The sequence below is a fragment of the Balaenoptera musculus genome, chromosome 8 (genome assembly GCF_009873245.2).
Source record: "Balaenoptera musculus isolate JJ_BM4_2016_0621 chromosome 8, mBalMus1.pri.v3, whole genome shotgun sequence".
In the NCBI taxonomy this organism is placed as follows: domain Eukaryota; kingdom Metazoa; phylum Chordata; class Mammalia; order Artiodactyla; family Balaenopteridae; genus Balaenoptera; species Balaenoptera musculus.
Genome location: NC_045792.1, coordinates 85,291,740 through 85,318,398, shown reverse-complemented (window position 1 = coordinate 85,318,398; position 26,659 = coordinate 85,291,740). Strand labels below are relative to the sequence as shown.

The window sequence follows — 26,659 nt, the reverse complement described above, 5'->3', positions numbered from 1 at the left end:
ATCACTGCAGAAACATCCCAAACGTGTCCAGACCATTCGTTTTAAGCCTTTTTTCGATTCAGGACCTTTTAAAAATCTGTTGTAATATCGTAAGCTTTCTCCCCTCCCAAAAAACAAACTAGATCTAATTTTGCCTATTTTCTTACCACACTTAAGTCCCATCTTAAGAACCTAGGTGTAGAAATTTTTTCTAAAAAATAGCCATGATGATCTTAACAAGCAAGGGATTGGGAATGAAACAATTGAACCCCATTTGCAAGAGAAAGAAGTGGTTTTCTGAGAGTACCAAGTATCCTGTGAATACCCAGCTAACCTTTGTCTCCTTGGAAATTAACCATGTAAGGAGAGAATTACATTATGCTGGTTTTGTATGGGATTAGACACACCTTGTACCCTAGGCTTCAAGCCTGTCCTCTCACCTCCCTTCTACTTCTCTGTCTCAGGAAACAGTAATTTGGAGGTGAGACCATCCTTGGATGGCCCTAAACAGGAACCCTGCCAGCTGTGGAGTCTCTGCTCTTCCCAGCTGGCTCCTAGCAGGGCAGAGAGACAGAGACAGAGACAGAGTTACCATTCCACTTGAGATGCTGCAAGTTGCTGTAGAGGAGCTGTCCCGCTGTCCCCGCCGCCCGGGTGAACTCCTGTAGACTCATGCTGCAGAGGTGCTCGCCGTTGATGTCAAACTCCTGGAAAGGGATGCAGCTGGCGTCCAGCTGGTTGGTGTCCAGGAGGTGCTGGAGCCACTCCCACACCTGGTACTTGGTCCAGTACTGAGGATGGATTTCATGCCACTGGCCTCCAAAAAACCCGCTGGAAACTGCAAAACAGGAGTCGGCCCTGTGAGTGACCCGTGTTTGTTTCCGAGCATGAACCCAGACGTGGGGATGCCCTTCTGGCTGCCAGACGTCACAGGGGTCACAACCACCCTCTGCGTGCATCCGTGGGGATTGGAGCGTGAGATGGGCTCTGGAGAGGAGGCTCTAGGAAATGCAATTCTTTCCCCAGTTGTGGTGGGAGCCAATCATTCAGCCTCCGTAGATCTTCATTTTGTTCTCCATACACTTACCCCTGAGCTCTGGATGAGGACACAACACTTGAAATGCTCTGAGATCATGAGCTCTTTCCCCACCTCCCACAAACTACCATGAAAGGTAAAGCATTGCTACAGTTTCAACAGAGTATTAGCTTCTTGTCCACACCCACAGAGTTCTCTCCTTCTTCTCCCTCTCTCTCTCCCATTTATTTCTCATTTATTTCCCATTTACACACTCATATATACACATACATACCCAAAACTCAGACCATCTTCAACCAAAAATGAAGCTTGAGACTCAGGTTCTTTTCTCTGTGATGCCTTTGCTGCTCCCCAAAGTGGTCCAGATGATTCATGTGCTCACTGAGCTGACATCCTCCCACCCCATACTGGTTATTATAGCCACTAGGATGTCACTTCCCTACTCAGCTACCTTCAGCAATTTCCCTTTATCCACTGAAATTAGGCCCAAAACTGCCAAGTCAGGCATTAAGGCTCTTCACTAACTATTCCTCAAGTGACCTTTTGCCTTTTTTCTATGTTGTTCTTTCAGCCCGGTTTGTATTCTACCTATCACTCCCTGTTGAATTTCTACCCAGCTTGCTGACCCTGACCACCCCCATAAAGCCATCGCAGACCCCCCTGACTGACTGCTGAGGGCTGGTGTCCTCTGAATCTCCAGGAGATGCACTTTACATTTCTCCTAATGACGTTTGTCATGTTCTGCCTCTCTTGATGGGTCTCTAACTACAGTCCTGTTCTCCTTTGTAAATCGTATGCTCAAGGTCATGGACTCTGTCTTACCCATCCTTGTATCTCCCATAAAAACTACCTCAGAGACTTTGCCATCATAGGTACTGTCTCTCTATTTCTTTAGTAAATTTGGGGCTGAAGAAGAAATAACGTGGGAACCTGGAAGAGTTGTGAGGTGCATTCACAAGATGGTTAATTCAAGTACCGGTGAAGAAGAGGAGTTCATTTAAGCCAATAAATATTACTGAGCTCACTATGGGCTAACCATCTATGTATGTGACTCCCATACTCACTTAAGAGAACATGACTAAATCAGCCCAAAATCCTGGAGGGATGGAGAAGAGAGAACCAGCCTCTGGTGGCATGTAACCAGACTGAGAGACTTTACGATCCCCTTGAAAGCATGGGCCAAAGGAAGGAGCTCTCTAGTGGGAAAGGTGAGGGGCAAGGACAAGGGGAAAACCCTATTATAGCCCACCAAGCTGAAGGAGGGGAAATCCAGCTGAGCATGACACACAGATATTCCCTAAGGATGGACCAATAGAGGAAAACGTAGCAAAAGAAAATGGTCCCTAACTTTTTCTTCAAGGTCATGCTAGATCAGTACTTCCCAAACTCTAATGTGATTATGAATCACCAGGGAATATGGTTCAAATGCAGATTCTGATTCCATAGACCTGGGGTGAGGCCTGAGTTTCTGCATTCCTAACAAGCTTCCCCAGGATGATTATGATGCTGGTCAGTGGATACAGTTTGAATGGCAAGGAGCTACAGAGCTTCAAAAGGTTTGATCCCCATAATGCCTATGGCCTAGGCCTCAACACCCCAGGAGGTAAGGCTGAAGGGGGAATGTTTCCAACCCGGTCCCACCTGCCACTCATATTGTGTGCCTTACTCCTCATTCCTCATGGCCACACAAAAGCAGGCCTAAACCCTCAGCCTGGGCCCTAAAGGAGAAGCCAACAGTGGAGGGGGAAGGGGCAGGGACTGGACGAATCTAGTCCCAAAATTTAATTACATAGAAATATTCCCTAATACACCAACACACAGAGCCTAGACCGGATGTCTCTATTTCCTCCCTACTTTTTGGTGTCCCACCAATACAGCTGTTTAAGGGTGGGCTACATTTTTTGCAGCTCCCCAAGTCTTTGTTCTTTTATTTTTTAATTAATTGTGTTGTTATGACCTTGCAGCTCCGGGTTTGTAAACAGGAGACAACAACTCTCAATAACCCCACACCAGGCCTGCGGTACTTTCTTCTCTCAGTGTCACGTGACCCAGATGAGAGGATACTTCCTGACAGTGCAGCCTGTTAGAACTTGGCAGAACCCGAGAATTTTGTCTAAAGTTGACCAGGGGAGACTCCCCATCAGCCAGGCGACTCATCAGATTCCTGAAGCTTTGGGAAAAGCACTGAAAATTGTATGAGTTCAGCTCCTCTCTGGCATTCAACTGGCCTCCCCCATCAATCATGACCAGGAGCTGGGCCTTCTCTGGGGCCTCCAGAAGTTAGAGAGTAAAAAAGTGATGTTTAAATTCCACTCCCTGCTGACTACACTCCAGAGCAAACCAGAGGGTTGCTGCCTTAATCGAGGGTCCTAGGGCCTGGCATCCAAAAGATTTTGCAGCCTAAAGAGCTTTTCCCTGTTTGGAATCATCCTTCGAGGTCCCCACAAGGAATCTGAGTCCTGCCACAGGGAAGGTCATGCCCAGAAAAGGCAGGAGTTCAGAAGCACAGGTGATCAATAAGAGAAGGTCACCCATCCCTGCTTTTGATCATGTGTGGCTGGGCTTCAAAACTGGAAGGTGGAGCTGCCCACGGATCGGCCACTTCTTGGAGAATGCACCCCTTCCATCAGCCTCCCACTGCTGCTTCCCAGACTCTGTTCACCGATGGCCCATTTCCATTTTCTCAAGGGAAGCAAGCACAGCAGAGTCTCTGGGGAGGAGATTAGCAGCAGGTATGGGGTGGGAGAAGGCCCAGAGCTCCCTATACCCACTGCGGTTCGGTGCACAGCCGTCTACGCAAACTGAACACCTTCACAATGGGGTGCGGTGCCCTGATTCAGCAACACCTTTATTCAGTCCAGCTTCTACAGTCAGCCATGGGCTTGATCACCAAACCCTCTATAAGTCCCACCACCAGGCCCTCCTTCTAGTCAATCGGTTATAGATTAAAGCACCAAAGGCAGGCACATGGTCTCCTAACGACTCTCCCCTCCCTTTACAAAGGGAGGTCACCAGAAGATGAAATAGAAAGATTCAGCTGCTACAACTCTCTTCTCCTTAACTTCCACGCTTCCATGTGACACACACACATATACACACACGCACACACAGTTTTCCATCCTATCCTGTCTTGATATCCCAGCCAACACTATTAAAGTTGGCCTTCCTTTGGGGTGTCTCTTCTATCACCCTCTCTGCCAGGCTACCAACCTGGACCTTTGAATATTGGGAGAAAACCATGGAATATCTCAAATGGGCTTCTGGCTGGGGCCCTGGGGGGCCTGTGAGGACCTCCAGCATGAAGAAGAGTTTTCTCCAGTCACCCTGGTCCCCACACCCCCCGGCTGAATAAAACCTGTATTTTTCATTAAGTTGGGAAACGAAGCCTAATTAAAGCCAAGGAAGAATCCCCATGGGGAGTGACACTGACCCCCGCGCGGCCCCTTACCATTGCACGTGGGGTAGCTGTCTGTCCAGGCCGGCTGCTGGTGGAGGAGGTTGTTGCTGGGATTGAGATTCATTACACCACTTCCTTCCAGAATCATGATCTGTAAGGGGATCAAACAGGCCGTTCAGCCAGTGCCTCTTGGACAAACGTCATTTGAGAGTATAGATCATAGAGTGAATTTAGGAAGGAAGAAAGAATTTGGTCCTTCCATCCATTGCCTGCGAAGCATGTTGCCACAGCCCTTTCAGTAAAAGCAAAACTCACTGGCAATTAAAAATTTCCAGGTTCGATTTTCATATGCATGAGGCAAGTTTTTACAGCCACCCATTCACAAATGAATAATCTCTGATCGGGAATGAAACGGGAGGAAAATGTAATACTTGCTCACTGGGCGAGTCTGGCCAGCAGCCAATTTTTTTTTTTTTTTTTTTTTTGACAAAAGTGAAAATGCCAAAGAGGTTTTTATTTAAAGTAAAATTTCAATCAGTGAAAACCCAAACGGGTAGCAGAACAGACCCGGCACCTGTGCAGGAACTCTGACCTGAAATCAGACATTTACAAGTCCCGACACATCTGAGCTGCCTACACCTGGGCATCCAGTAAATTTCCTCAGCACAAATATCTGCCACGGGATGGGCTCATCTTGGAGGACCTCAGCCATATTTGACCTAGAGTTTTTCAAGTATTTGGCTCCGTGATAAATCAGTTGGTTTCTGGGACAAGACACTGCCCCTTCCCTTCTTTCCTGGTAAAAATTCAGCCCCACATTCCCTCTCCTTTTAGAGACCTGGAGAATTCCGCAGGCTTCAAAGCTGATCTGAAGCTGACTTTCTCAGTCTGAGGGCTCATTTTCTCAGTAAAGGACCCCAGGAGAAGAGGCTTTCTTCCATGAGCCTGTTTGGGTTTTTTAAACCATGTAAAAATTTTACGCTTTAGAAATATTCACCTCAGTCGTCCAGCATCTACAATGTTCCTACCCTCAAGGCAGGCGCCCTCCACCTTTCAGACTCAAAGCCCCAGAAGTGTGCTCAATCATCCAAAGGATGAACAGCTTGTTTCCAGAGGATGATTGAGCATTACCCAGGGCCTCGAAGGGTAACCTGCTCTTTCTAAATGTTCGGGTAGGGAGAAGAGTCTAGCTTTAGAGTAGCAGATCATGGAAATGTTTCTGCCTGTATGGGGGAAATCTTGCATCTGCACGAGTCACCAACCTCCCCCAGTTGGAAACTGCCCAGCCTGACTGGTTCCATCCCTCAAAACCCTTTCCTCTAATTTAGCTAGTGCTCCTCTGGTTCTATGTAGGGCTTGAGAGGGGAGAAGAGGCGTCTGGAAAAGGCCTAAAAGTTCATTCGTGTATTCATTTATTCAACAGATATTTATCAGCCTTGCAATGGGCTGGGCACAGTTTTAGGGACGAGGGATAGAGCAGTGATTAAGAGTTGAACTAGGCTAAACAGGAACATTTATCATGATTATTGACATCATCATCCTGGTTGTTTGGCAAATAATTAGGCCTAAGTAGAAGGTAGGACAAGGAAAGATGGGGTGGGGATAATGAACACTGTAACAGACCACAGGGTGGGGAGACGGCAGAGCTGGATTCTACGTGGTGGTGCCATAGAGATGAGTTTCAAAGTCAGGAAGAGCGGGGGTTTATCCCACGCTCTCACACTTACCTGCTAAAGTTGGTACTAAGTCGAACAGAAGTCATTAACCTCTCTGAACCCCAGTTTCCTCTTATGCAAAATACAGGTCATCATACATACCATGCGTATTGGTTGGAGCTTAAACGAGTTTCTATACCTTGGGCACTTGGCACAAAGTAGGACATGACCGCATGGCAGGTGTTATGAGGAGGAAGGGTACTGCATCTCTGCATAACCCAAACCAGAAGCAACCTTGGGCCTCAGTTTCCCCACGCAAAAATTTAAAGAAGGTGAATTGCTTCTTAAGTTCATTTCCAGAAATCTCTTTGATTCTCACTCTCAGAGAAAACCAACCCAAGTCAAACCTTCTTCGCCTTCACAGGAACTGGGCCTTTTCCCATCGAGCTTTCTACAGCAATTGCCCTAAGCTAAGAAATCAAATGGGGGACTCCAAGGTACAAGAAAACTTGCAGGTCCCCAGAGGGGTGGCTGGGGGAGGGAGGAGGCATGGCACCGGCTCCTGTTTGCTCAAGGCCGGGCTTGTTCCTTGCCAGCATTTGCTCAACTACAAGCAGTAGATAGGTTACTGTTTAACCCTGAAGGGGCTGCAGCTCAGAGCCCAGCCCATCTGCCCTCCAGGCTGTGGGTAAGGGTGGGGTGGGCAGCGGAGGCTTCCCTGAAATTCTTTCACAAGGGTTTGCCCGCAGGGCTGTTTCAAAGTGGCCATTTCAGTGGAAGCCAGACCTTCCAGGGCCAACGAGGACCCACCTCCTCAGCCGGCTGGCCCAGACCTCCTGCTCACCACTTCCCGAAAAACTGGAAGGCAGGGTGGTGTGAGGACTGAACGCCTGGCTTTGAAGTCAGGGAGAGGTGGGCTCAGATCCTAGTTCCCCTGCCCACCGTGGGTGACCTTGAGCAAGTTCAAGTCTGTCTAGCCTAAATCTTTCTGATCCTCACTTTGCCGCCCTGTAAAATGGGAACAACCCAGACGCAGAGGGCTGTGGGCATCAGATAAGCTTGTGCATGCAGAGAGCCGAGTGGGTACTAAGGAAGAATTCAATAAATGTCGCATGACCATGTGGGCCAGTTTTCCTCTTATGACCGAATGCCCACCAGCCCCTTTCCTCCGGGCAGACATCATTTCTCAGCACGAGGCGCCCAGAACTCTCAACCCACAGAGAAGCCCTGAGGACGACAAGGTCACAGCTGCCCGGTTGCCACCCGGCCCCCCAGGAGGCTGAGCGTGCTCCCTGATGGCACCCCCTTTCCAAGGGAAAGCAGCTGGCAGGGTGAGGGCCCTTTTTTACAGGGCACAGTGAATGGTTACCGCCCATAAAAGAGTTTATGTGGCTTATTCGTTAGTGAGTCAGAGTTCGCCGAGGTCACCCGGGCTTGTGAGGAAAGAAGATCAGTATTTTCAAGCCAGCTTGGGGCTGCAGGGACAGCGCCCTTAGGGTGGGCACCGAAGGCCCCCCACCTCGGGCCCAGCATGGCGGAAGGCCTTTCACCAAGTCCTACTCCCCTCGGAGGCCCAGCTCTTCAGGTGTAAAATGAGGACATTTGCCCCCCAGCAGCCTCACAGGACTGTTGAAAAGATCAAATGAGATAATGGATAATAAATGTGCCTTGCGAATTGTTTAAAAAAAAAAAAGCATTATTATAACCAACTCACCCACACTCCCATATATGAATATAAACTTTCTATGGTACATGGTGATTACTTTATGGGGTATAAAAAGCAACACTTTTCATTAAAAAGTAAGGGAATTATTTAATGCTGCTCTTTAAGTTTTCTACTTTACCTTCAGCGTAGCTTTTATTATTTTCTTTCAAAAGAAAAATGTATCAACTGTGGGAGGTAGAGACTTTGGAATCTCTGAGGCCTGGGTTGGAATCCAGGCTCCCCATCCTTCAGCCACGTGACCTTGAGTATGTTACCCTTTCCCAGCTCAATGCCTTCACTGATTTCAAAGGGGAAGTCGGGGAAAGTGGATGTCCTCCAAGCCCAAGGGCTGTTTGGAAGGATAAATAATATCATGGATTTAAAGGTCCCTAGTCCGATGCCCTCATTTAAAATCAGTTTCTTTTCCTTTCTTTAAACATCAGTTCTCAGGGTGTTTCTCTAACACATTTTACTTCTTCCAAGATTGGAAGAAGTAAATTCAGAGCCTAAGTAAGAATGGTTCCACCCTTCGAGCCAAAAGCAAGCTGGGAAAAGGTTCTATTTGGCCTCATCTCCAGCTCGAGGGAGAATTCTAGGGGTGAAAAGCAGTTTCTCAACCTCAGCATGACCGGCATCTTGGTCCAGGATGGTTCTCTGTTGCGGAGCCGACTCGTGCATTGCAGTATGCTTAGCTGCGTCACTGGTCTCTAGTCACTAGATTCTAGCAGCACTCACCCACCACCCCCTGAGAATGTCCCCTGGAGCCAAATCACCCCCAGTTGTGAACACCGGTCAAATTAGAGCCTGTGGAGGTGACAGCTCAGGCTTTGATCTTGCTGGTGTGGTGACCTTGGACTGTTTTCTATCCTTTCTGAGCTGCTATATCCTCTTCCAGGAAACAGCCATGGCATTAGTATCACCACCTAGGCTTGCTGGAGGACTGACTGACTGAGATAAGGGACTGCGAGGTCCCCAGCACAGTGCCTGGTCATGCCGGGTAATTGCCTCCTAGGTGGAAATTTAAGAAAATGCACTGAGTATGAGGCCCACCTTTGCCTATTCCCGCATGGTATGTATTCTGGGAACACAGCATAAATTGCTACTTGGGCTATTAAAAACTGCACACCAAAAAAAAGGTAAATCTTAATTCAAACCAAAAGAGTGAAATGCAATGTGGGTGATGCAGCGTTTTTCCATCTGCATTCTCTTATCCACCCTTCGTGTATACGAACAATCGGAGGAAACTTCTTGCCCCGTGTGATTGTCTTGACTTCCACATTCGCCCAAGACATCACCCTTTGCACGGCAGTCCTAAAACTGACCCTTTGGGCGACATAAGTCTGGAGCCACGCGTGGGACCCAGTCGACTACAGTAGACGGTACCTCATGCCAGCCTTCTGGCTAGGACCTATTCCACCTTAGGCAGCAATTCCCTGGCAAACAATGGGCCACTAAGGTTTGACCAGTCCGAACCCATTTTGGCAGAGAGACGGCACCGTGCTGTGCTGGGGGTGGCCACAGACACTCTTTACTCCCCTACTTTGTTAAGTGGCAGTTCGGGGTTAAACACAAATTCCCACAAAGTCCTAAGTTGCTAGGGTCTCAGACCACTTCTGGGCCACCCACGCGTAAAGACGATCTACCACCTCTGTACCCGCTCTACCAGACCTTCATCAAAGGCTAAATTCCCTTCGAGCACCAGCTTGACCACCACGCACAAGGAGGACCAATGGATCGGGCTGGAGGCCATCAGAGCACTTGGCCTGACCCTAAAGTTTAAGAGTCTCGCATTTTAGCTGCTGCTCAGTGGCACAAATGGGAACGCATGAGAAAGAGTCTCACTAACATCTGGGTTGAAAGGGCATACTCAAGGCGTGAGGAGCTTCAAACCCAGCCCGGTGCTGCTGCATTTCTGGAGGGCAGCTCTTACAGTGACTCACATGGTGAGGGTTGAAATCTTGATTCTGCCCCTTGGCAGGCTGTGTTGACCTTGGGGAAGTACCATCCTCTCTAAAGTCTCAATTTCCCCCTATGACAGAAAGTGGGGGAAATAGAGTTGAAGTGCGGATTAAATGAGAATGTTTAATGTGTAAGAATGTAAAGTTTTCACACATTATCTCATACATGGCAAGTACCCAGGAAATGTTAGCAGTTATCATGGGGTCTGCCCAGGGATGTCTCTCTAAACTGTGCTGGTTGGCTTGGGCAACATTCTTGGGGTCGGGTTAGACCCTTCAGAGGCAGGATGGTGTAATGGTGGGGAGTTCCAGGCTCTGGAGTCAGATGGCCATGGTTCAATCCCTGGCTTTGCCAGTTTACTAATGGGGCAAGCTTGGACAAGTGATTCAACGTCTCTTGAAGGTCTCAGTTTCCTCATTGATAGAATGGTATGAAAAGTGTTGATAGATGATATGAAAAGGGTTGTTGAAAGACAAAATGAGATGATACCTGTAGAGTGCTTGGAAAAGCGCTTGACACATATTAAGTACTTGGTAAATTTTAGCTGGTTTTTATAATCATTATTATCATTTTTTTTTTTTTACTTTCTTTGGGGTTCATTTATTTATTTATTTATTTATTTATTTATTTATTTATGGCTGTGTTGGGTCTTCGTTTCTGTGCGAGGGCTTTCTCTAGTTGAGGCGAGCGGGGGCCACTCTTCATCGCGGTGCGCGGGCCTCTCACTATCGCGGCCTCTGTTGTTGCGGAGCACAAGCTCCAGACACGCAGGCTCAGTAATTGTGGCTCACGGGCTTAGTTGCTCCGCGGCACGTGGGATCTTCCCAGACCAGGGCTTGAACCCGTGTCCCCTGCATTGGCAGGCAGATTCTCAACCACTGCGCCGCCAGGGAAGCCCAGCTGGTTTTTATAATCATTATTATTATTTTTTTTTTTTTACTTTCTTTGGGGTTTATTTATTTATTTATTTATTTTTGGCTGTGTTGGGTCTTCGTTTCTGTGTGAGGGCCTTCTCCAGTTGCGGCAAGCAGGGACCACTCTTCATCGTGGTGCGCGGGCCTCTCACTATCGCGGCCTCTCTTGTTGCGGAGCACAGGCTCCAGACGCGCAGGCTCAGCAATTGTGGCTCACGGGCCCAGCTGCTCCGCGGCACGTGAGATCTTCCCAGACCAGGGCTCAAACCCGCGTCCCCTGCATTGGCAGGCAGATTCCCAACCACTGCGCCACCAGGGAAGCCCTATTATCATTTCTTTATTGTGTTGTGGCTATTATTTTGTTATCTCCAAGGAGGAAATTGAAGGTTAAGTTCACTTCAAGCAAGGCTTCTAACTTCCACCATTTACATAATATTCAGCAATCCCAGCTGGCTGGCACAATCTAGCCTAGGGCTGGACTCGTGCCTCCCCACTCCCCATCCTGGGCTGCTGGGTGGACGCCCCGTTAGGCTGAGCTGTGGACAGCATCTCTCAGCCCCTGCTCACAGAAGCCGTGCTCCGCCCCCTGGGCATGCATCCTCCCTGCTCCCCTTCGTCCCACCAGACACACGCTGCCTGGGGCTGCCAGGAGCAGTGGAAGGGCACACCTCTGCAGGCCTTGGGTTACCACCCGGCATTGTGCTCTCACACACCATGGCTGGTTTGCAGGTGCACAGGAGAGCAGCACATCCAAAGTGGGAGCTCCTGGCAGAGAATGGCCAGAGGGTCTCTCTATCCTACAGGGTCCCTTAGCACATGAACTGCTCATTTACTGGAAGAAGGGGGTCTGGGATTTGAGCTCATAGGGACGGAAAAATGAGAGGAAGGAGGCACCACTGGGACTTTGACAAGGGACCAGAGTCATGCACTCCAGAACCCAGGAGGCTCTGCCCAGTCTCGGGACTCCTACCGAGGCCAAGAACTGCTCCACTGGTCTCTCTTCTTAAACACACAGAGAGAACCTGCCAGCAGAGACAAACGCAGCCCAGCTTGGGCTCACTTATCTGGAGCAAGGTGTGTCTTTTGCTCTGTGGTGAGGTTACTGAGACCTAGGACAAAATGTGTAAAAATGAAAAATAAAAAAATAATAGTAACTATACTATAGTAGCTAGGGTTTATTGAACATTTAAAATGTGCTGGCTCTGTGCTAATAGTTTTAAATACATTATCTCAGTCAATATTCACAATTACTCTGTAAGGCATTATGTCATTTAACAGATGGTTTATCCGAGGCTCAGAGAGGTTGGATAACTTGTTCAAGCTCACACAGTTTCGAAAGAATTGAAGCTAGAAGAGAATTCAAACTCCAAGTGTCCAGCAACAAACCCTGGGAACTTTCTGCTGAGAAGGGGGTGACTTGCCAGAGAAGAAAGATGCCTTCAACTCATCCTCACCCCCATCCCCATTCCATACATACTCACAGCATTCTCCCTCTGCCATCTGGGGCCTCACACCTTTACCAGGTTTCTCCAAGATTACAAAATTCTCTGGTTCATTCAATCATGCAGTGACCTTGATTGAAACCCTTTTCCTTTTTGCCAGAGCAACCTGAAGCCATCACTCTTCTCACTATATTCAAGAGTTCTTTTTAGAATGAAAGGGTAGAAATCTGTCTTCATTCTGTCATACCTACGATATACTCAGGTAGGAATATTTAGGGTATGAAAGCTGGGCCAGTTTTACTCTTTTAGTCATTAATTACAGATTTATACACCTACATATTTATATACACATACATATATATTTACATGCATATATATACATGAGTATATTTGCACACATATATAATATAAACTCTCCTTTTATGACTCAGTAAAGTTATTTTTATTTTATATTTTGGAAATAAACTGGTCCATAATTCTTCGTGTTTCATCTGAATTAGCTCTCAGTCCAGAAAGTAGGGTTTGCTCTTTCTGGGAGGGTAAAGATACACTGGGAGCCACCAGGACCACAGAGCAGACCATAAGCAGGGCTTTGCCTGTATTCCCTGTTCCCAGCCCCAGGGGACTGGGAGTCAAAGCCATGGTCTGCCTTCTTCCCAGCTCCTTGATACATTCAACCACAACATCCCCAAATGGCCTCAGACCTGGCTGCCTTGTGTGGCTATTTTTACTCCTCAGGCCCGAGGAGCAATTAGACATTGTAAATAATTACTTTTGCAATGACAGTAATATCCAAACCATTCTCGGTCCTTAATCAAAGTTACCAGCAGGTGAATTCACAGCATTTGCCTGAAGGATGTTGCAACAGATTACTGACTTCCTGTTTCAATATGACTGTCATTTCAAGAGAACTACTCCCAACGAGGAGAAAAGAAAATTCAAGTACATGTGAAATCTAACTGAATGTAATACAGACAATAATTTGTGTTTTCCAAATGAAATAAAATGTGAATCAATCTTGGGGAATGTATTTGATCCTCTCGGGATTACATCACAGGTAATTTCATACCCTCATAATGTGTTTTGAAACAGACATTTCATGTTCCCAGGGGCAACATCAGAAGCATTATTCCTGGGCTTTCAAGCGTTTACATGAGCAATGATGCCATATTGGGAGGCCAAGAGTTGATCCATTATAGATACACTTTTCTGACTGTGAGCCATTTGGAAATATACATATTAGGCTGATCTTTATCAGTCTTGGTGCCAGATCCAGACAAGATGCAGATACTGACAGTGGACAGGCCCCAAAGTTGATCAAAAAACAAGATTACCTTTCATGACCCCAGGAGCCTTTATCAATCTCGTTCAGATATGACAAACTAAGAAAAATAGGGCAAGCTTTGAAGCATAAAAGGTCACAGAGTCTTTTGAGACCTCAAGAGAAACTAGGGTTTTCTCCTCTTCAAAATGCACACCAGGTTTTGCACATATTTTGTGGGCCCCAGGCCCTCTAAAGACCATCCACTGACCCCTGAAGATCTAGGGACACCATGGATCTTTAAAAAAAAAAAAATCTCTCTTGCACTCATGTTGGATTGAAATGTAAAGAAAACTTTGCAGTGGAGTTAGGGTTGGGAGACAAGTCTACTCCGACCTCTGAGAGAAGGACTGAGAGATTCTATTCTTGCTCTTACTTGACATGGGTGTTGCCTAGTTTTCCTATGGTGACACCAGGAGGGGCCCCACTGTCCTTCTCCATCGACACCTAAAGTAGGGATTGTGCTGCCTCCAGGAGAGTCATTCTGGACCTCTGTTTGGCAATGCAGTGAAGAATTCACCATCCTCCCACCACCCTGAACCTCAGTATCTCTCTCTCCACTAATCCTCGATCTCTATTCTAAAATCAAATAATCATAAAGTAAAGATCATATAGAAAAAACAAAAAAATCCAAAAACAAACAAACAAAAAACCAGGCCTACTTTTACAACCCTAGGTCTCTGTAGGTCTTTGGAAAGGTACAGGTATGGGGACTAGAGGATTACATTTATGGTGCTTATTTTCCTACTTGACTGATGAATCCGCACATGTGTTTCTCAAAGGTTGGTCTATAGGCCACCTGTATCATCCTCACCAGAGGAGAAGTTAAGTTTGAAGTTTCCTGAGGTCCTGCCCAGACCGTGAATCAGAATCTACATTTTTAAGACCCTCCCTTCACGAATCCTTAAGCACTCTCACAGCTGAGAGCTTCTGGCCAAAGATTCCTCTACTTGCCTTCCCTCGATTTCCCACCACAAGATAACAAACTCCAGCAGATATCAGCCCTAAAAGAAACATCCATAAACACCAGGAAATCTTTGTAAAGTCAGAGACAATACATTCAATCCGAAGAACTCAAGCTCCAGTTCATCTGAGGATATTCTATCACTGCATTATTTGCAAACTTGAAATAAAGCTGTTCCTAATGTCCAGTACCACCAAATGGTTCAATCCAACAGTGCTCAACGAACTTACAGGTATGAGTCTCTGAAGGCCGAACAAACAAAGCCAGCCTCAGAACACAGCATTTGCAGAGGATTTTTGTAAGGATTATTTCCATCAAAGGAATCTCATGGATGGCTGAGTCACCACTTACCCCAACCCCCCCCCCAACCTCAGCTCTTCCAAAGTTTACTTAACCACCTTGGCTTTCAGACCTCATACCGAAGAAAATTAGTATCTTAGCCTTCAGCAGAGAGAAACAATCATCAAGGAATGTTTGTCCCACAGGTATAAATATTTATCCCCTCCAATTAATATATATTTCTTGACTGTCTACTAGATGCTAGGCACCGTGCTGGGAACTGGGGGCACAAAAGTGAACAAAACACAGAAGCTGCCCTGCTCGATTGGACTATCCAGAGAGGACACCACTTCTGAAAACAACAATAGCTCTTTCCAAAATCATCTGACCTCATTCACCATCTCCTGCTGGGGTTACCATGGAGCAAGAGGAGAGAGAGAGCCAGGCAACCTGCTCTGGCATTTGGAAATCACCAAGCTTGGAAAGAACTTCAACTCCATTTAAAAACAGGACTGATCCTCTTCTCTCCAACAGCCCCAAGACCTCACCTTCACAGGAAACCCTCACCAAGACCTGGAGTTGGCAGCCATGAGTTTCACACGAAGCAGCCTCAGCCAAAACCAATCTCCGCTCAGGGCAGAATAAAGCAGTTGGTTGTCTGCATGGCTGAATGTCTCTCCCCGAGACAATGGCGTGTTTATGTGTTGGAGGGTTAGGGGCAGGTTAACATAAAACCCACCGTAAACAGAGCTGTTAATTCAGTTGCTGGCAGGGGCTTCTGTTATCTTCTGAATACCTCCCAGAGGGTATAAGCCCTACCTTTGCATTTGAGTTGGCAGCAGAGTTATTTTTTTGCACCTGTTGCTCTGCTCCAATAACAACGCAGTTAAGCATTGATTTGTTGGAAAATAAACAGAAAAAAGCAAAGAAAGGCATCTGCCCAAACAGCCTGAGCTGGTTTGACAGAGCGTTCATGCCAATTTGTTTTTCCTATAAAAATCAAAGAAAAACCTGCGCTTTCAGTTTGGATGCTACCCTCCCACTCCCTCAGAAGAAAAGGCGGTATCGAAGAGGCCAGCCAGAGCTGGCAGGGCCAAGGAGCCAGAAGACACTGTACTTTTCCATCGGCTGGTTCTGTGAGGGCGCTGAGGGGTGTCCAAGATCTGCAGAATGACATGGCCAGCCTCCAGCCAGCCCAGGTTAAGATCCTGAGTCAGATTAACAAGGGCGGAGAAGGGGCTGCTGGGGTATGATCAAAACCCAAACCACACTCTTCCAAATGGTTGACTTCTGAAAGTCAATATGGTTCAAGTAGTAGGTGTGGCCTGTGGGTACCTCCCTAAGCAGAGACTCAGCCTGCTTCTCCCAAAGACGTCTTCATCTAGCCCTGGGCAGCAAGCATAGTTTGAAAACTCCAGGTCCCTGGACCATAGCTTTCCCAGTGGGGAAGGGAGGTTAGCTATACCTACCTCCAAGGCAAGATGTGTAGACTCACTCATGTCCCACCAAGCGACTTGTTGTGCCAGGTCCCCAGTGGAAAGGACCTAAGATGTTCACAGTGTGATGCCTGCATTAATTCAAGCATCATCGTGATCTCATTTCTCAACAGTTTGTCAATATCACATGAGGAGCTCAAGCCAAAAAGGGCCACAAAGGGCTAAACAAATCACTCAAATGGAGATCATGACGATACTAATTAAGCAGTGGTATCATCACCCACCCTTCAACACACAGTGTCAGAAGAAGCCTCTTAATATCTCTTTTTAAGCCTTGAGCAGAAAGCCTAGGACGTGGGCAAGGCTCGCTGTTCCCCGATATGACCACCTCCCCTCAGCTTTCTCTCCGCTGTTGGGCCTTCATCATCACCAGACCACCGGCTTAATGGGGGAGTCACAGCAGTGGGGGAAGGCCTCGGAAACGCCGCTTCTCAAGGAGCGTTACGAACAAGGTGTTCCGACAGAAGAGGGATATGGCTGGCTGAGCATTCCCAAGCATTCTTGTCATGAGCAGGGCAGGGAGTGGAGTGCCTTGGAACCAAATTGGGCGGTCAGAAAAATAAAAGATTTAACAACACCCTCAGTTGACTGAAAAATAAATAAGACCAAGGACGCAAGAATGCGGGAAGGGTGGAGGGAGGTAAGAGGTGGGAACCGGAGCCAAGGAAGGGTTGGGATGGACTTGGACAATGGATTTGACCATGCTGAGATTCAAGTGTCTTCCCAGAGAAAGACTAAGATGACCCAGCCAAGGAAAGATCAACAGCCACCAATTTAGAATCTCACAGACTGTATAGTTACAAAACAACAGACAAAATTATGACGAGGATGATAGTTTATATTTATTGAGTGTTTATGACGTGCTAGGAATTGAGCTAGGCTTTGCAGGAATTTCCTCACTCGATCCTTGCAATAGCCTCAAACGTTGGTACTAATATTATCCCCATTTTACAGGTAAGGAGGCACAGAGAAGTTAAGCAACTTACCCAAAGACACAGAGCTAGTAAATGGACTGGATATATTATAATACATGTATTGGAGTGTGGAAGGAAAGTGCAGTACAACTCTTGTAGCTTTGAAAATGGATCCTTTTATTTCCAAAGACGAGGAGGATGTCTCTTTAGGATCGCATGCTTTTATTTTTGAAGTTGAGATCCTTTAACTTTTTCCCTAAATGTGAACACGAGGCATACTAAGCATCCTTGTGCCCTAATATGAAAGCTCTCTTAGTGTCCATCAGTGTGGATGCTACAGAAGCACCAATTCACGGCCACGCAAATCCATTTGTCAAAACTTCAGCCTGGCTTCCTGTTGAAAGCCCCAAACTGACTCAGGAGTTGGGCTTGGCTGCTTGAAGCCACCTCAGACTTATTAGCCATGATAAAAGAGCAATAATAATAACAAGGAAACAAACTGTTGAAAAATTAAAGGAAAATTATGCCTCCTTTGGAAAAGCATCTGACGACTGAGCTGTCACACACAGGCCCTGACGTCAGACCTGCTGTGTTGTGGACGTCACACCCACAAGGGTAGGACTGTGAATGTGTCACTCTGGGAGCCTGCATTCCATCACTCAGAGAAGAACTCTAGGGAAGTCCTCCCCCTCCTCCACCAGGCACACGACCCTGCAGCAGTTAGTAAAAATGTAGCCATAAAACACACACAGAACTTCATTAGACTCGTTCCAGTATCATCTTTGCAGCTTAAGAAACAAATAATATCTGAATTTTCTCACGAATTAGAGGATCTCCTCTTTAGAAGAAGTAGGGTTTTCTCTTTGTACAGACAGTCATTAAACAACAATAGACAAGAAAGCCGAGTTCCTTTTTAGTGCCATCCTACAAGAACAATAGACTCTCAGCAACCCAAGCCTCATCTTTCCTTCCAAAACACACTTTGCTCCGCTTCTCCTAGCTCACTGGCCTGTGGATTAAGCCCTCTGGAAAATAACAAATGAAAATACTCCTCAACAAGGCAAGCAACTGCCTATCAGAAATGTTTTCTGAGGAATCAAATCCCTTCCAGCCGATTATTCAGCCATCCCTCCCATTGCTTCAGTGGACAACTTTGACACTCAAACAAAATGACCCAACTCACCAAGTCAAAACACCCAAGGTCAGCTAGATGAGCACGATGAGAATGAGTAGGGGCTCTCCCAGCAAGTTCCCGGCTTGCTGGCTTCCCAGCATCAGGAGCTGTCACATGTTTGAATAATTTCATCACATCCAGAGGGTGGCCCAGCTACATAATTTGCAGGGCTTGGTGCAAACGAAAATTCAGAACCCCTTGTTCCAAATATATTAAGAATTTCAAGACAGCCACAACAGAGCATTAAACTAAGCACAGGGGCTTTCTAAGTGTTGGACCCTGTGTCACTGCAGTGGCTCTATCCCACTGACACCGGCCCCCCTGTCCCGGGGGTCAGTCCCAACTTTTGCCTTTACCTGTACCCTTGCTCTATCATCACGGAAGGCAGGGGGAATCTTTGCTGTCTAAAACTTTTCTGTCTAAAGCTCCTAAAGTAGTTAGGAGAATTAAATGAAATACGACATTGAACATGCCTGTAACCGCACCTGGCTTACAGCAGGCACTCAACAAATGTTAGCTATTATTATTGTTGTTGTTATTATTATTATTATTATCTTCATTATGCCAAGGTCCCTCGACAACTCCAAAGCTACCCATAGGCAAGAATGATGGGTGGGAAGAAAATACACCCCATTTCGACAGAGACCATCTATTAGCTACTGCTGTTCAGAAGTCATTTCATCAGCTCTATGTGAGAGAGTGCTATAAATTAGGCATTCTTAGCTTTCTCTTTATACCATGGACCCATTTTACGCAATCTGCTGAGGCTTATAGACCCCTTCTCAAAAAAATGCTTTTAAAATGACAAAGTAAAATAATAAGATTAGAAAGGAAGTTTATCTTGAAATACAATTATCAAAATACTTTAAAAATAAACGTGTGATATCATAATAACATATGTGCTTCTTTATTAGTACATTAAACAAGAATATCTAGTGCAGGTCTAATAACTTCTGTAATATCAAAGTAGTGATGAATAGTGATATTTTGAGACATCTGTAACAAGTATAACATGATATGAAAATATCTGTAGTTCCTCTTGGTGCCAGTCAGTTACAGCTATTGCTACTGGGGAGTTTTGCTTACATTCATATTGAAATTGAATTGAATTCACACTGAATGTTGAATTTTAGTTAGATTACTGAAAATAAACATGTAATTTTTTTTTCCGCATCCAAGTTCACAAACCCTCTGATTTCTCCCCATGGACACTAAGAGATCTTTGGATCCCAGGTTAGAAACCCTTGCTGTTTTACAGCAAGGACTGCTTGTTCAATTCAGATAGCCTCTTGAGACCACTTCCACATGGCCAGAAGCCTCAGCTGAACAATTTACAGGAGGCAGACCCTATAGTGCCTTGGAAAAATAAGTAGGAATTTTTTTAAAGCCTCTAGAATACCCGGAGTAAGTAATGCCTTAGCTGCAGTGGCCAGTAGTTATCTGGAGACACTCAAGAATTTAAGGGTTGGGCAACATATATAAAGTTGCAGTTAATCATGTGAACTGCTGGGAGGGAGATCAGTTTCTTCTGGAGGCCCTACATGCCAGGCATCAAGAAGGGATAAAAACGTGCTATGTACCTACCCCAGGTCTTCCTTGGAACGGCCATGGGTGGTGGTTTGCAGCCAGTTCAACCCAAGGCTCCATTTGGAGTTCCCGGCTTCACATGGCTCATCCCATCTCCCTGCTGCCCACCTTCCCCACTGAAAACCCCATTGCAGTTCTTTCCCAAGGTCACAGTGCAGAACCAACATCGATCACTTTGAAAAACAAAATTCCAGAATTATTATCAGCCACTCCTACTCAATAGCGCCTCACTGAAAACACCCACGTTGAGCATTGACCCTCCAATTCCGTTCCACAAATTACTAGTTTCCTCACAAGTATTTGTCCAGGTGCTTTCAGAATTTTTGTCTAATTTAATCCTTACAACAGCCTGTGCAGATGTTATTAACCCTATTTTCCAAATGAGGAATTTATATTCTTGAGCTTACATAATTCACCCAAAGTCACTCAGCTACTCTGTGGCAGAGTCGAATGTGAACCCAGGTATTCTGACTCTAACCTCCGTGTTCTTTGTACCACATTCCAGCTGCTTCCAGGCAACAAAAACTCATAGCCTCCTGCTCCTTCAGATACACAAGCAGCCAAAGTATACTCTTCCCCACGTTCCTCAACCCACAGCCTCTGGCCAATGGAGTTAAGACAAGTGAAAGGTAAGCTAGGTGCTCTCTGATTTTCTCAGTGGACATAATTGAGACAGAGGCTGAATTTGGCCAAATCTAAAGTCCTTTGCAGGGGCTTCCCTGGTGGTGCAGTGGTTGAGAATCCGCCTGCCAATGCAGGGGACACGGGTTCGATCCCTGGTCCGGGAAGATCCCACATGCCACGGAGCAACTAAGCCCGTGTGCCACAACTACTGAGCCCGTGCTCTAGAGCTCATGCTCCACAACTACTGAGAGCATGTGCCACAACCACTGAAGCCAGCACGCCTAGAGCCCGTGCTCCACAACGAGAGAAGCCACTGCCATGAGAAGCCTGCACACTGCAACGAAGAGAAACTAGGGCTTTCTCTAGTTTCTCGCCGCAACTAGAGAAAGCCCGCACGCAGCAACGAAGACCCAACACAGCCAAAAATAAATAAATAAAATAAATAAATTTATTTAAAAAAATAATAAACTAAAGTCTGTTGCAAAGAAAACATCTTGTCAGTAGTCACCCTGGAGACAAGGCTGAAATAATCTTCACCTTTCAGACCCCACTTACCTCATCCAATAGGATATATCATTAGCCCTACTGAGGGAATTTTTTAAAGGTTCCTAAGAGGGACCCCAAAAAAAATCTCTATGAGACAGTCATATGCTCCAAGCTCCACTGTGATACACAAAAGTAAAAGACCTTCTTCATATTCCAAAAAAGACTCAATAGACTTTTGGAAGAAGTCTGCATCAGGCAAAGAAAGGGCTGGCAGGCAGACTAAAATTTCTCAGATCCACAACTGGACCAATAAAGACCTAGCCCCCAAGATTGTTTATGTGGTGTCTATAATATAGAGTGAGGGGGATGTGACAGAATAGGAAATTTTAAATCCAACACAATTACAACAACATCAACGAAATTGTAGACAAGGTCCTACAAAAGTAAAAATAGTTATTTTAATAGTGGGGTTCATGAGGTGGTCTAATAGTCCAATAATCAAAATATTATAGTAAGCATTTTGGCTCCTTTTGATTTGGGGCTTGGTTTTCATCAGAAAGCATGTTTGGAATGCACCTCTGCTGGCCACATTTGAAATAAATAGGCAGATACCCTTAATAACAACGAAGATGTTCCTGAGAAAGGACAGGAAGGAGGTTCTAAGGGCTGGGGTGTGGGGGAAGATTGGAAGAGAAGAGATCATGTGAATCCAATGAACCAGAACAAGGGGCTCAGCCCCATAAAACAAACCGAAGACAGAGTATGCTTAGGTGCTAGTGAAATCAATATTCAAAGAAGTATTTTACAGGGTATCTCTTTTAAAACAAAGCCAATTAAAACCCTGGTAGCCTCTTTAAATGGGCCATCCTGCTTGACCCTATTGCAAGCTTTGGTTGCTCCAGATTCGGGCCAAGGGCCTCTGGGAAGACCAGGCTCTCCAGGTGGGCTGCCCAGTGGCTTGGCCAGCCATGTTCCCCTTCTGATGACCCCTCGGGTCTTCCTCTCGGAGAAATGAGCCCATGTCCATCCCATCTACCCAATAATTCATGGACAGTCAGACGAACTGATCAGCACCACACAAGCTGAGTAGCCTCCACGGGGTCCTGAGTATTCACTTTTCAGCCGGCTGCTTTCGTGTTTTACAGAAGACAGCATTAGAGTGCCTACCCGTGTACACCAATGGCTCCCGGTGGTCACAAAACAGTCAGCTGCATCCACTTCTACACTCACACCAACTTCAGATAAATGAGGCAATTGATAAAGATGGGATGTTGTCATGGGAACAGCTCAAGCACCCCTAGTAAAGGTATCTAGTCTTTAGTACCTCCACCAGGTACATCCCTTGGCCAAAATTCTGAAGACCCCAGAATTAGGAAACCACTTAAGGGCTCCTACTGGTCTTCTTTCCTGTCTCATCCTTAGGAAGGCATCTCCCACCCTATTCTCAGCTTTCACAGACTCAAGCTAAACCTGCTGAGCTCTAGGCATAGCTAGTTTCCCTGGGTCATCAGATTCTGAGGGCCAAAGTGGATCTTACGGATGATCGGGTTCAATCTCCTTTGTCCAAATGAGGAAACAAAAGCCCAGAGAGGTGGAGTGTATTGCTGTGGGAACACAGCTTTGCTGGGACTACAAAGCCAGGTCTCCTGACTGCCAGTCGCATGAATGTCCTGCACCCTGCCTTGTCCACACCATGCTCCAATCACTCAAAAACGTGAGTCTGGAATTCTTCAAGGAAGGTTCTTAAAGAAATATCTTTATTTTCCCCCTCTGAAGTCCAATGAATTTTTTATCAAATAACTCTGAGGGATCCATGGAAATTTCTACTCCAGCACATCTCAGCTTCCCGACATCAAAGCCACTCAGCTTGAACATATGTCCCATCCTAACATTAGCTGCTGTGGGAAGCCATCCTCCCCCACTGCACTCTTTGTTTCCTGCACAGCTTAATAGTCTGGGCTTTAAAACCCTGTGCGATTTAAATAAACGTAATAGTCACATATGTCTAATAAGAGCGTAATTGCAGCTCCTCAAAACGAACCCAATGATTTAAAATCCTATTATGAAAAATTAGATAAGAAAACATTAAATAAAGTTTATTATCTTCTCTGTCTCTTCAGTTCTTCAGCAATAGATTTAAGAGAAGTCCAGCACCATACGGCTGCCTCCCTGCCTCTGTCTTCAGGTGACAACCCCCAGCTCAGACAGAGCCGGCATGGCTCACCCAGGCTGACAGCCCCGCACGGTCAGTTTCCCAGCAACAAAGCCAGGATTAGAAGCGTGGTCTCAAACACCAAGGCTACATGGAGCCCAATCCTCCCAACCGGCCCCTCCCACAACAGAAATGATTGTCACTTAAATTCTACCGGAGAGGGACCCTAACGAGAGAGATAGGCTGAAACGGCCGAAAAAGGTATCGCCGAAAATCAGCTTCCAACTTTATATTGGATTCCTTCAAACCGTGGCGTTGCTTCTCAAGTGTGTTAGCAATTTCTACCACGCGTTCTTGGTATCCACCCTACCCCATCTCCCAGAGGTCTTTGAAAATCCCATCTGTTCAAAAGGACTTAGGGAGGACTCCAACTTGTGGAAGAGGGGGAAGGACTGAATCACTTTTTAACGATTTGTATAAACCTCTATGGCTGGGCTTGATGCTTTAACATTAAACAGGCTTCCTACACTGAGTTTTCAAAAAGCAAAGAACACAGCCCAGTGCTAACTCTAATTTGGGGGTGGAGGTATAGGTGGGGTTGAGGAAGAAGTAAAACATTACAAGATTCCAGAAAGCTAAATTCTACTTCCTGGAAATGAACTTTGACCCAAAGCACTCACTTTCTGGCCTAGGACGTGATATGAGTTCCTTCCAGTTTCCAATTAGCTAACTGAGTGCACTTGAGTAAATATTTTAACCTCTCATTTTCCATTTTGTCTCAGCCTTTGAAGTCGTCAAAAAGGTAATGAAAGAGGATCTGCATAAAGTTGGTAAATTAATGGGAGCATAAAGGTGGAATCATGACTGTGAATGTAGGGCTTCTCAGAGGTCCAGAAAGGCCCAAGGCATTTCCATTTGGGGGAGCTCACAGTATATTTTAAAAATGGGAAAAAAAAAAAATGGGGAAAAAAATCAAAAGGGGGTTGTTTGAATTTAACAAATAGATGCTTTTTAACACAAAAGAACAAATATAATTGGATTTGAGATCTTTCATACATATGAGGCCTGGATCAAAGGCATCACCCTACCCACAACCACCCTAAAAAGGTCTCGACTAATGCCGCCATCTTGAACAGTAACACAAGAGAACTTACAGCACGGTTGTTCCCTCAAAGTTACTTTCTTCTAAAATGCCTCTGTAAAATAGTTTGGAAACATGGAGGATTGTCTCCATTATATTTATTATTTTTTCAAGTGTGATCACACACTTCCAAATGACCCTCATTCCATGTTCCCACTGTTTTTTAAAGTCTATCCATATAAGCCATGAGTGATGGTGTGGGAATAATGTGATCCTACCTGACTTCAGATTATAAGATGGAATTGATGAGTTATTTCATAGTCTCAGAATTCTAGGTCTCAGAAAGAGGATAAGTGGAGCCTTCTGCAAACTCCAAATGCAGCTATTAAAGTCATTCTTGTTCTTTTTAAGAATTAAAGATTATTCACTGTTATAGAGCTCCATAAAGTCATTCTTAAAATCTCTTAACAGCCTTTCCTGGTAGCATCTCTTACCCCTGAAGTTCTTCCCAATAACACGACTTCACCTCTCCTGTTGGAAATCAACTCTTCCCTTGACCTCAGTGGAATTAGCGCATGGTCACTCATGATCCCCAACTACGCTTTTATGCAGTGAAAGGCTCTATCTTATCGCATCTTCACAGCCATGCCTATAGAACCAACTCCTGAATTAGACCTTCCACAGAAAAGTTCTCAAGTCCAAACACTCACTCACTTTATCCCTGTTACTAAGGTCAGTGCAGATAACCAGCAAGACACCTGTGAACTTAGACTCACAGAAGCTTATGCTTCATCATAACAAGACACATGCTCCCACAATCCTAGGAGTATCCTAAATCTTGGCAAAGATGGATGGTGAAAATATAAATTTCCTGACTCGGCGTTGTCATTTACCAGAAAGAAGATTAACTCCTCACTGTTTCCAGTTCTATCCACACATAGGCCAATTCTTCTCCGTCGTGTCCAAGCAGAATCAAAAGAGCCCCTGTCTTAGAAGGCATTTGGGGCTGCTGACTCACTTCTGCCTGTCTGGTCATAGTATCCCATCACGGAACAAACAAAGGGTTAGTTTGTCCCCATATGAAATGACAAAGCTCTTTGCCAAAATTGTTTTTGTTTTTTGTTTTCTGGACAGAGATGTGCAGTTCTCCCCAATACCCTTGCCTACCTGGGCTGCCTGACCACTTTTTCCAATGTGGGTGCATACACCCTTGCCTGTTTCCAGCCATTTTCCAACACCAGAATATACTGAAGATAATCTGCCTTTCTCTACAGCTAATGTAATGAGTCAGAAAAACTACCAACACAAGACATCTCTAGAAAGTGAGAACGTGTGCTCTGAGCCCCAGTAGCTACTCAGCCAACCAGTACTTCACTGAGAAGAACCCATCCCCAGCTTTCAGAATTTCAGAATTCAATCCAGGGAAATGGCTTTGTCACAGAAAGAGAGGGAAACCAGGGGGCTTTTAACTTCACAGTGATCGAAGACCAGACTCCATGCAGGGAGTTCACAGATAACATCCAAAGTCGCCCTGCTGCCCTCCAAAATAAAATCCCAAGACAACCCAGTGAGGAAAGCACAGCTGAGGTGAGCTTCACTTCCTGCCAGCTGCCTCCGGGAGTCTGGTTTATTTTCACTGTCTGATTCAAGGCAGGTTTCTCCTTCCACTCAGGTATTTGAATTCCAGATTCAAAAGAAGGTTTAAAAGTAAGGACTTACCTCATTTACCTAAAGATTCTGGGTGGGAAATCCAATAGCTGTAGTGAATGGAGGGAAGGTAGCGAGCAGCGCTCACGCCAGCTCCTACAGGGACAGGGAACCGGGAGTGTTATCACGTCTGAGCTCTCATCAGAGTGAAGATCAATGCACATGACAATAATTTTAAATCATTTTGTAGGATGTTAAGCAATAAGCCACCAACCGGGAATTCCCTAAGTCACTTCCCCCTCTTCTGATTGGCTGCTGGGCCCTTTAAAAAAATAAAATAAAGGATTACAAACATTTGCTCATTTGCATTTGGCCAACTCACACGTTAGCGTTCAAACAAAACAGGTCTAACCAGGTTATGCCTGTGTCTCGAGAACAGAGACAACCTGTTAATGGATGAGGAATTGATTTGGTGGTGACTGTTCTTTCCAACTTAGAGGCTGTTTCAGGTGAAAAGCACCAGGCTTGCTCCCCAAAGACACCAGCAGGAATGGAGAATGTAAGAGCAAAGTGAGCAGAAGCTCAAATCTGGAGGAGATGATGGTACAGGGGATTCGGGGGCGCTCTTAAACCTCTGTCTCATGCACTAGCTTGTATTCGGTCCACTCTGCTTTGACATCAAGGTCTTTGCCCTGGCCACACAGGTACCAGGTTCTTAAGGGACTCCCGGCCAGGTAGCGGGAACATAGGTTCTCTCTCCAGGCACCATGATTAACTCCTTAACAGTGACCCCTGGCAATTTCAGTGGACTTTGAAAAGCCCATCTCCCCTGGTCCCAGGTAAGAGC

The 26,659-nt window shown here is 45.9% G+C and overlaps 1 protein-coding gene across 5 annotated transcripts in view; it reads right to left on the bottom strand.

Moving 5' to 3' along the window:
* EHF (ETS homologous factor) overlaps positions 1-26,044 on the bottom strand; it is a 41,918-nt gene extending 15,874 nt beyond the window's left edge. For 3 of the 5 annotated variants that reach the window (XM_036861323.1, XM_036861325.1, XM_036861324.1), the window contains exons 1-3: positions 25,885-26,013; positions 4,464-4,563; positions 572-817 (exon numbers count right to left, since the gene is read on the bottom strand). In XM_036861323.1, the coding sequence (XP_036717218.1) occupies positions 572-817; positions 4,464-4,560 (343 nt within the window). In that variant the 5' untranslated portion in view covers positions 4,561-4,563; positions 25,885-26,013. Of the gene's footprint in view, positions 1-571; positions 818-4,463; positions 4,564-25,884 lie in introns of all 5 variants that reach the window. The other 2 variants (XM_036861321.1, XM_036861322.1) reach the window with 2 other exon arrangements.
* Between the last annotated feature and the right edge of the window lie 615 nt (positions 26,045-26,659).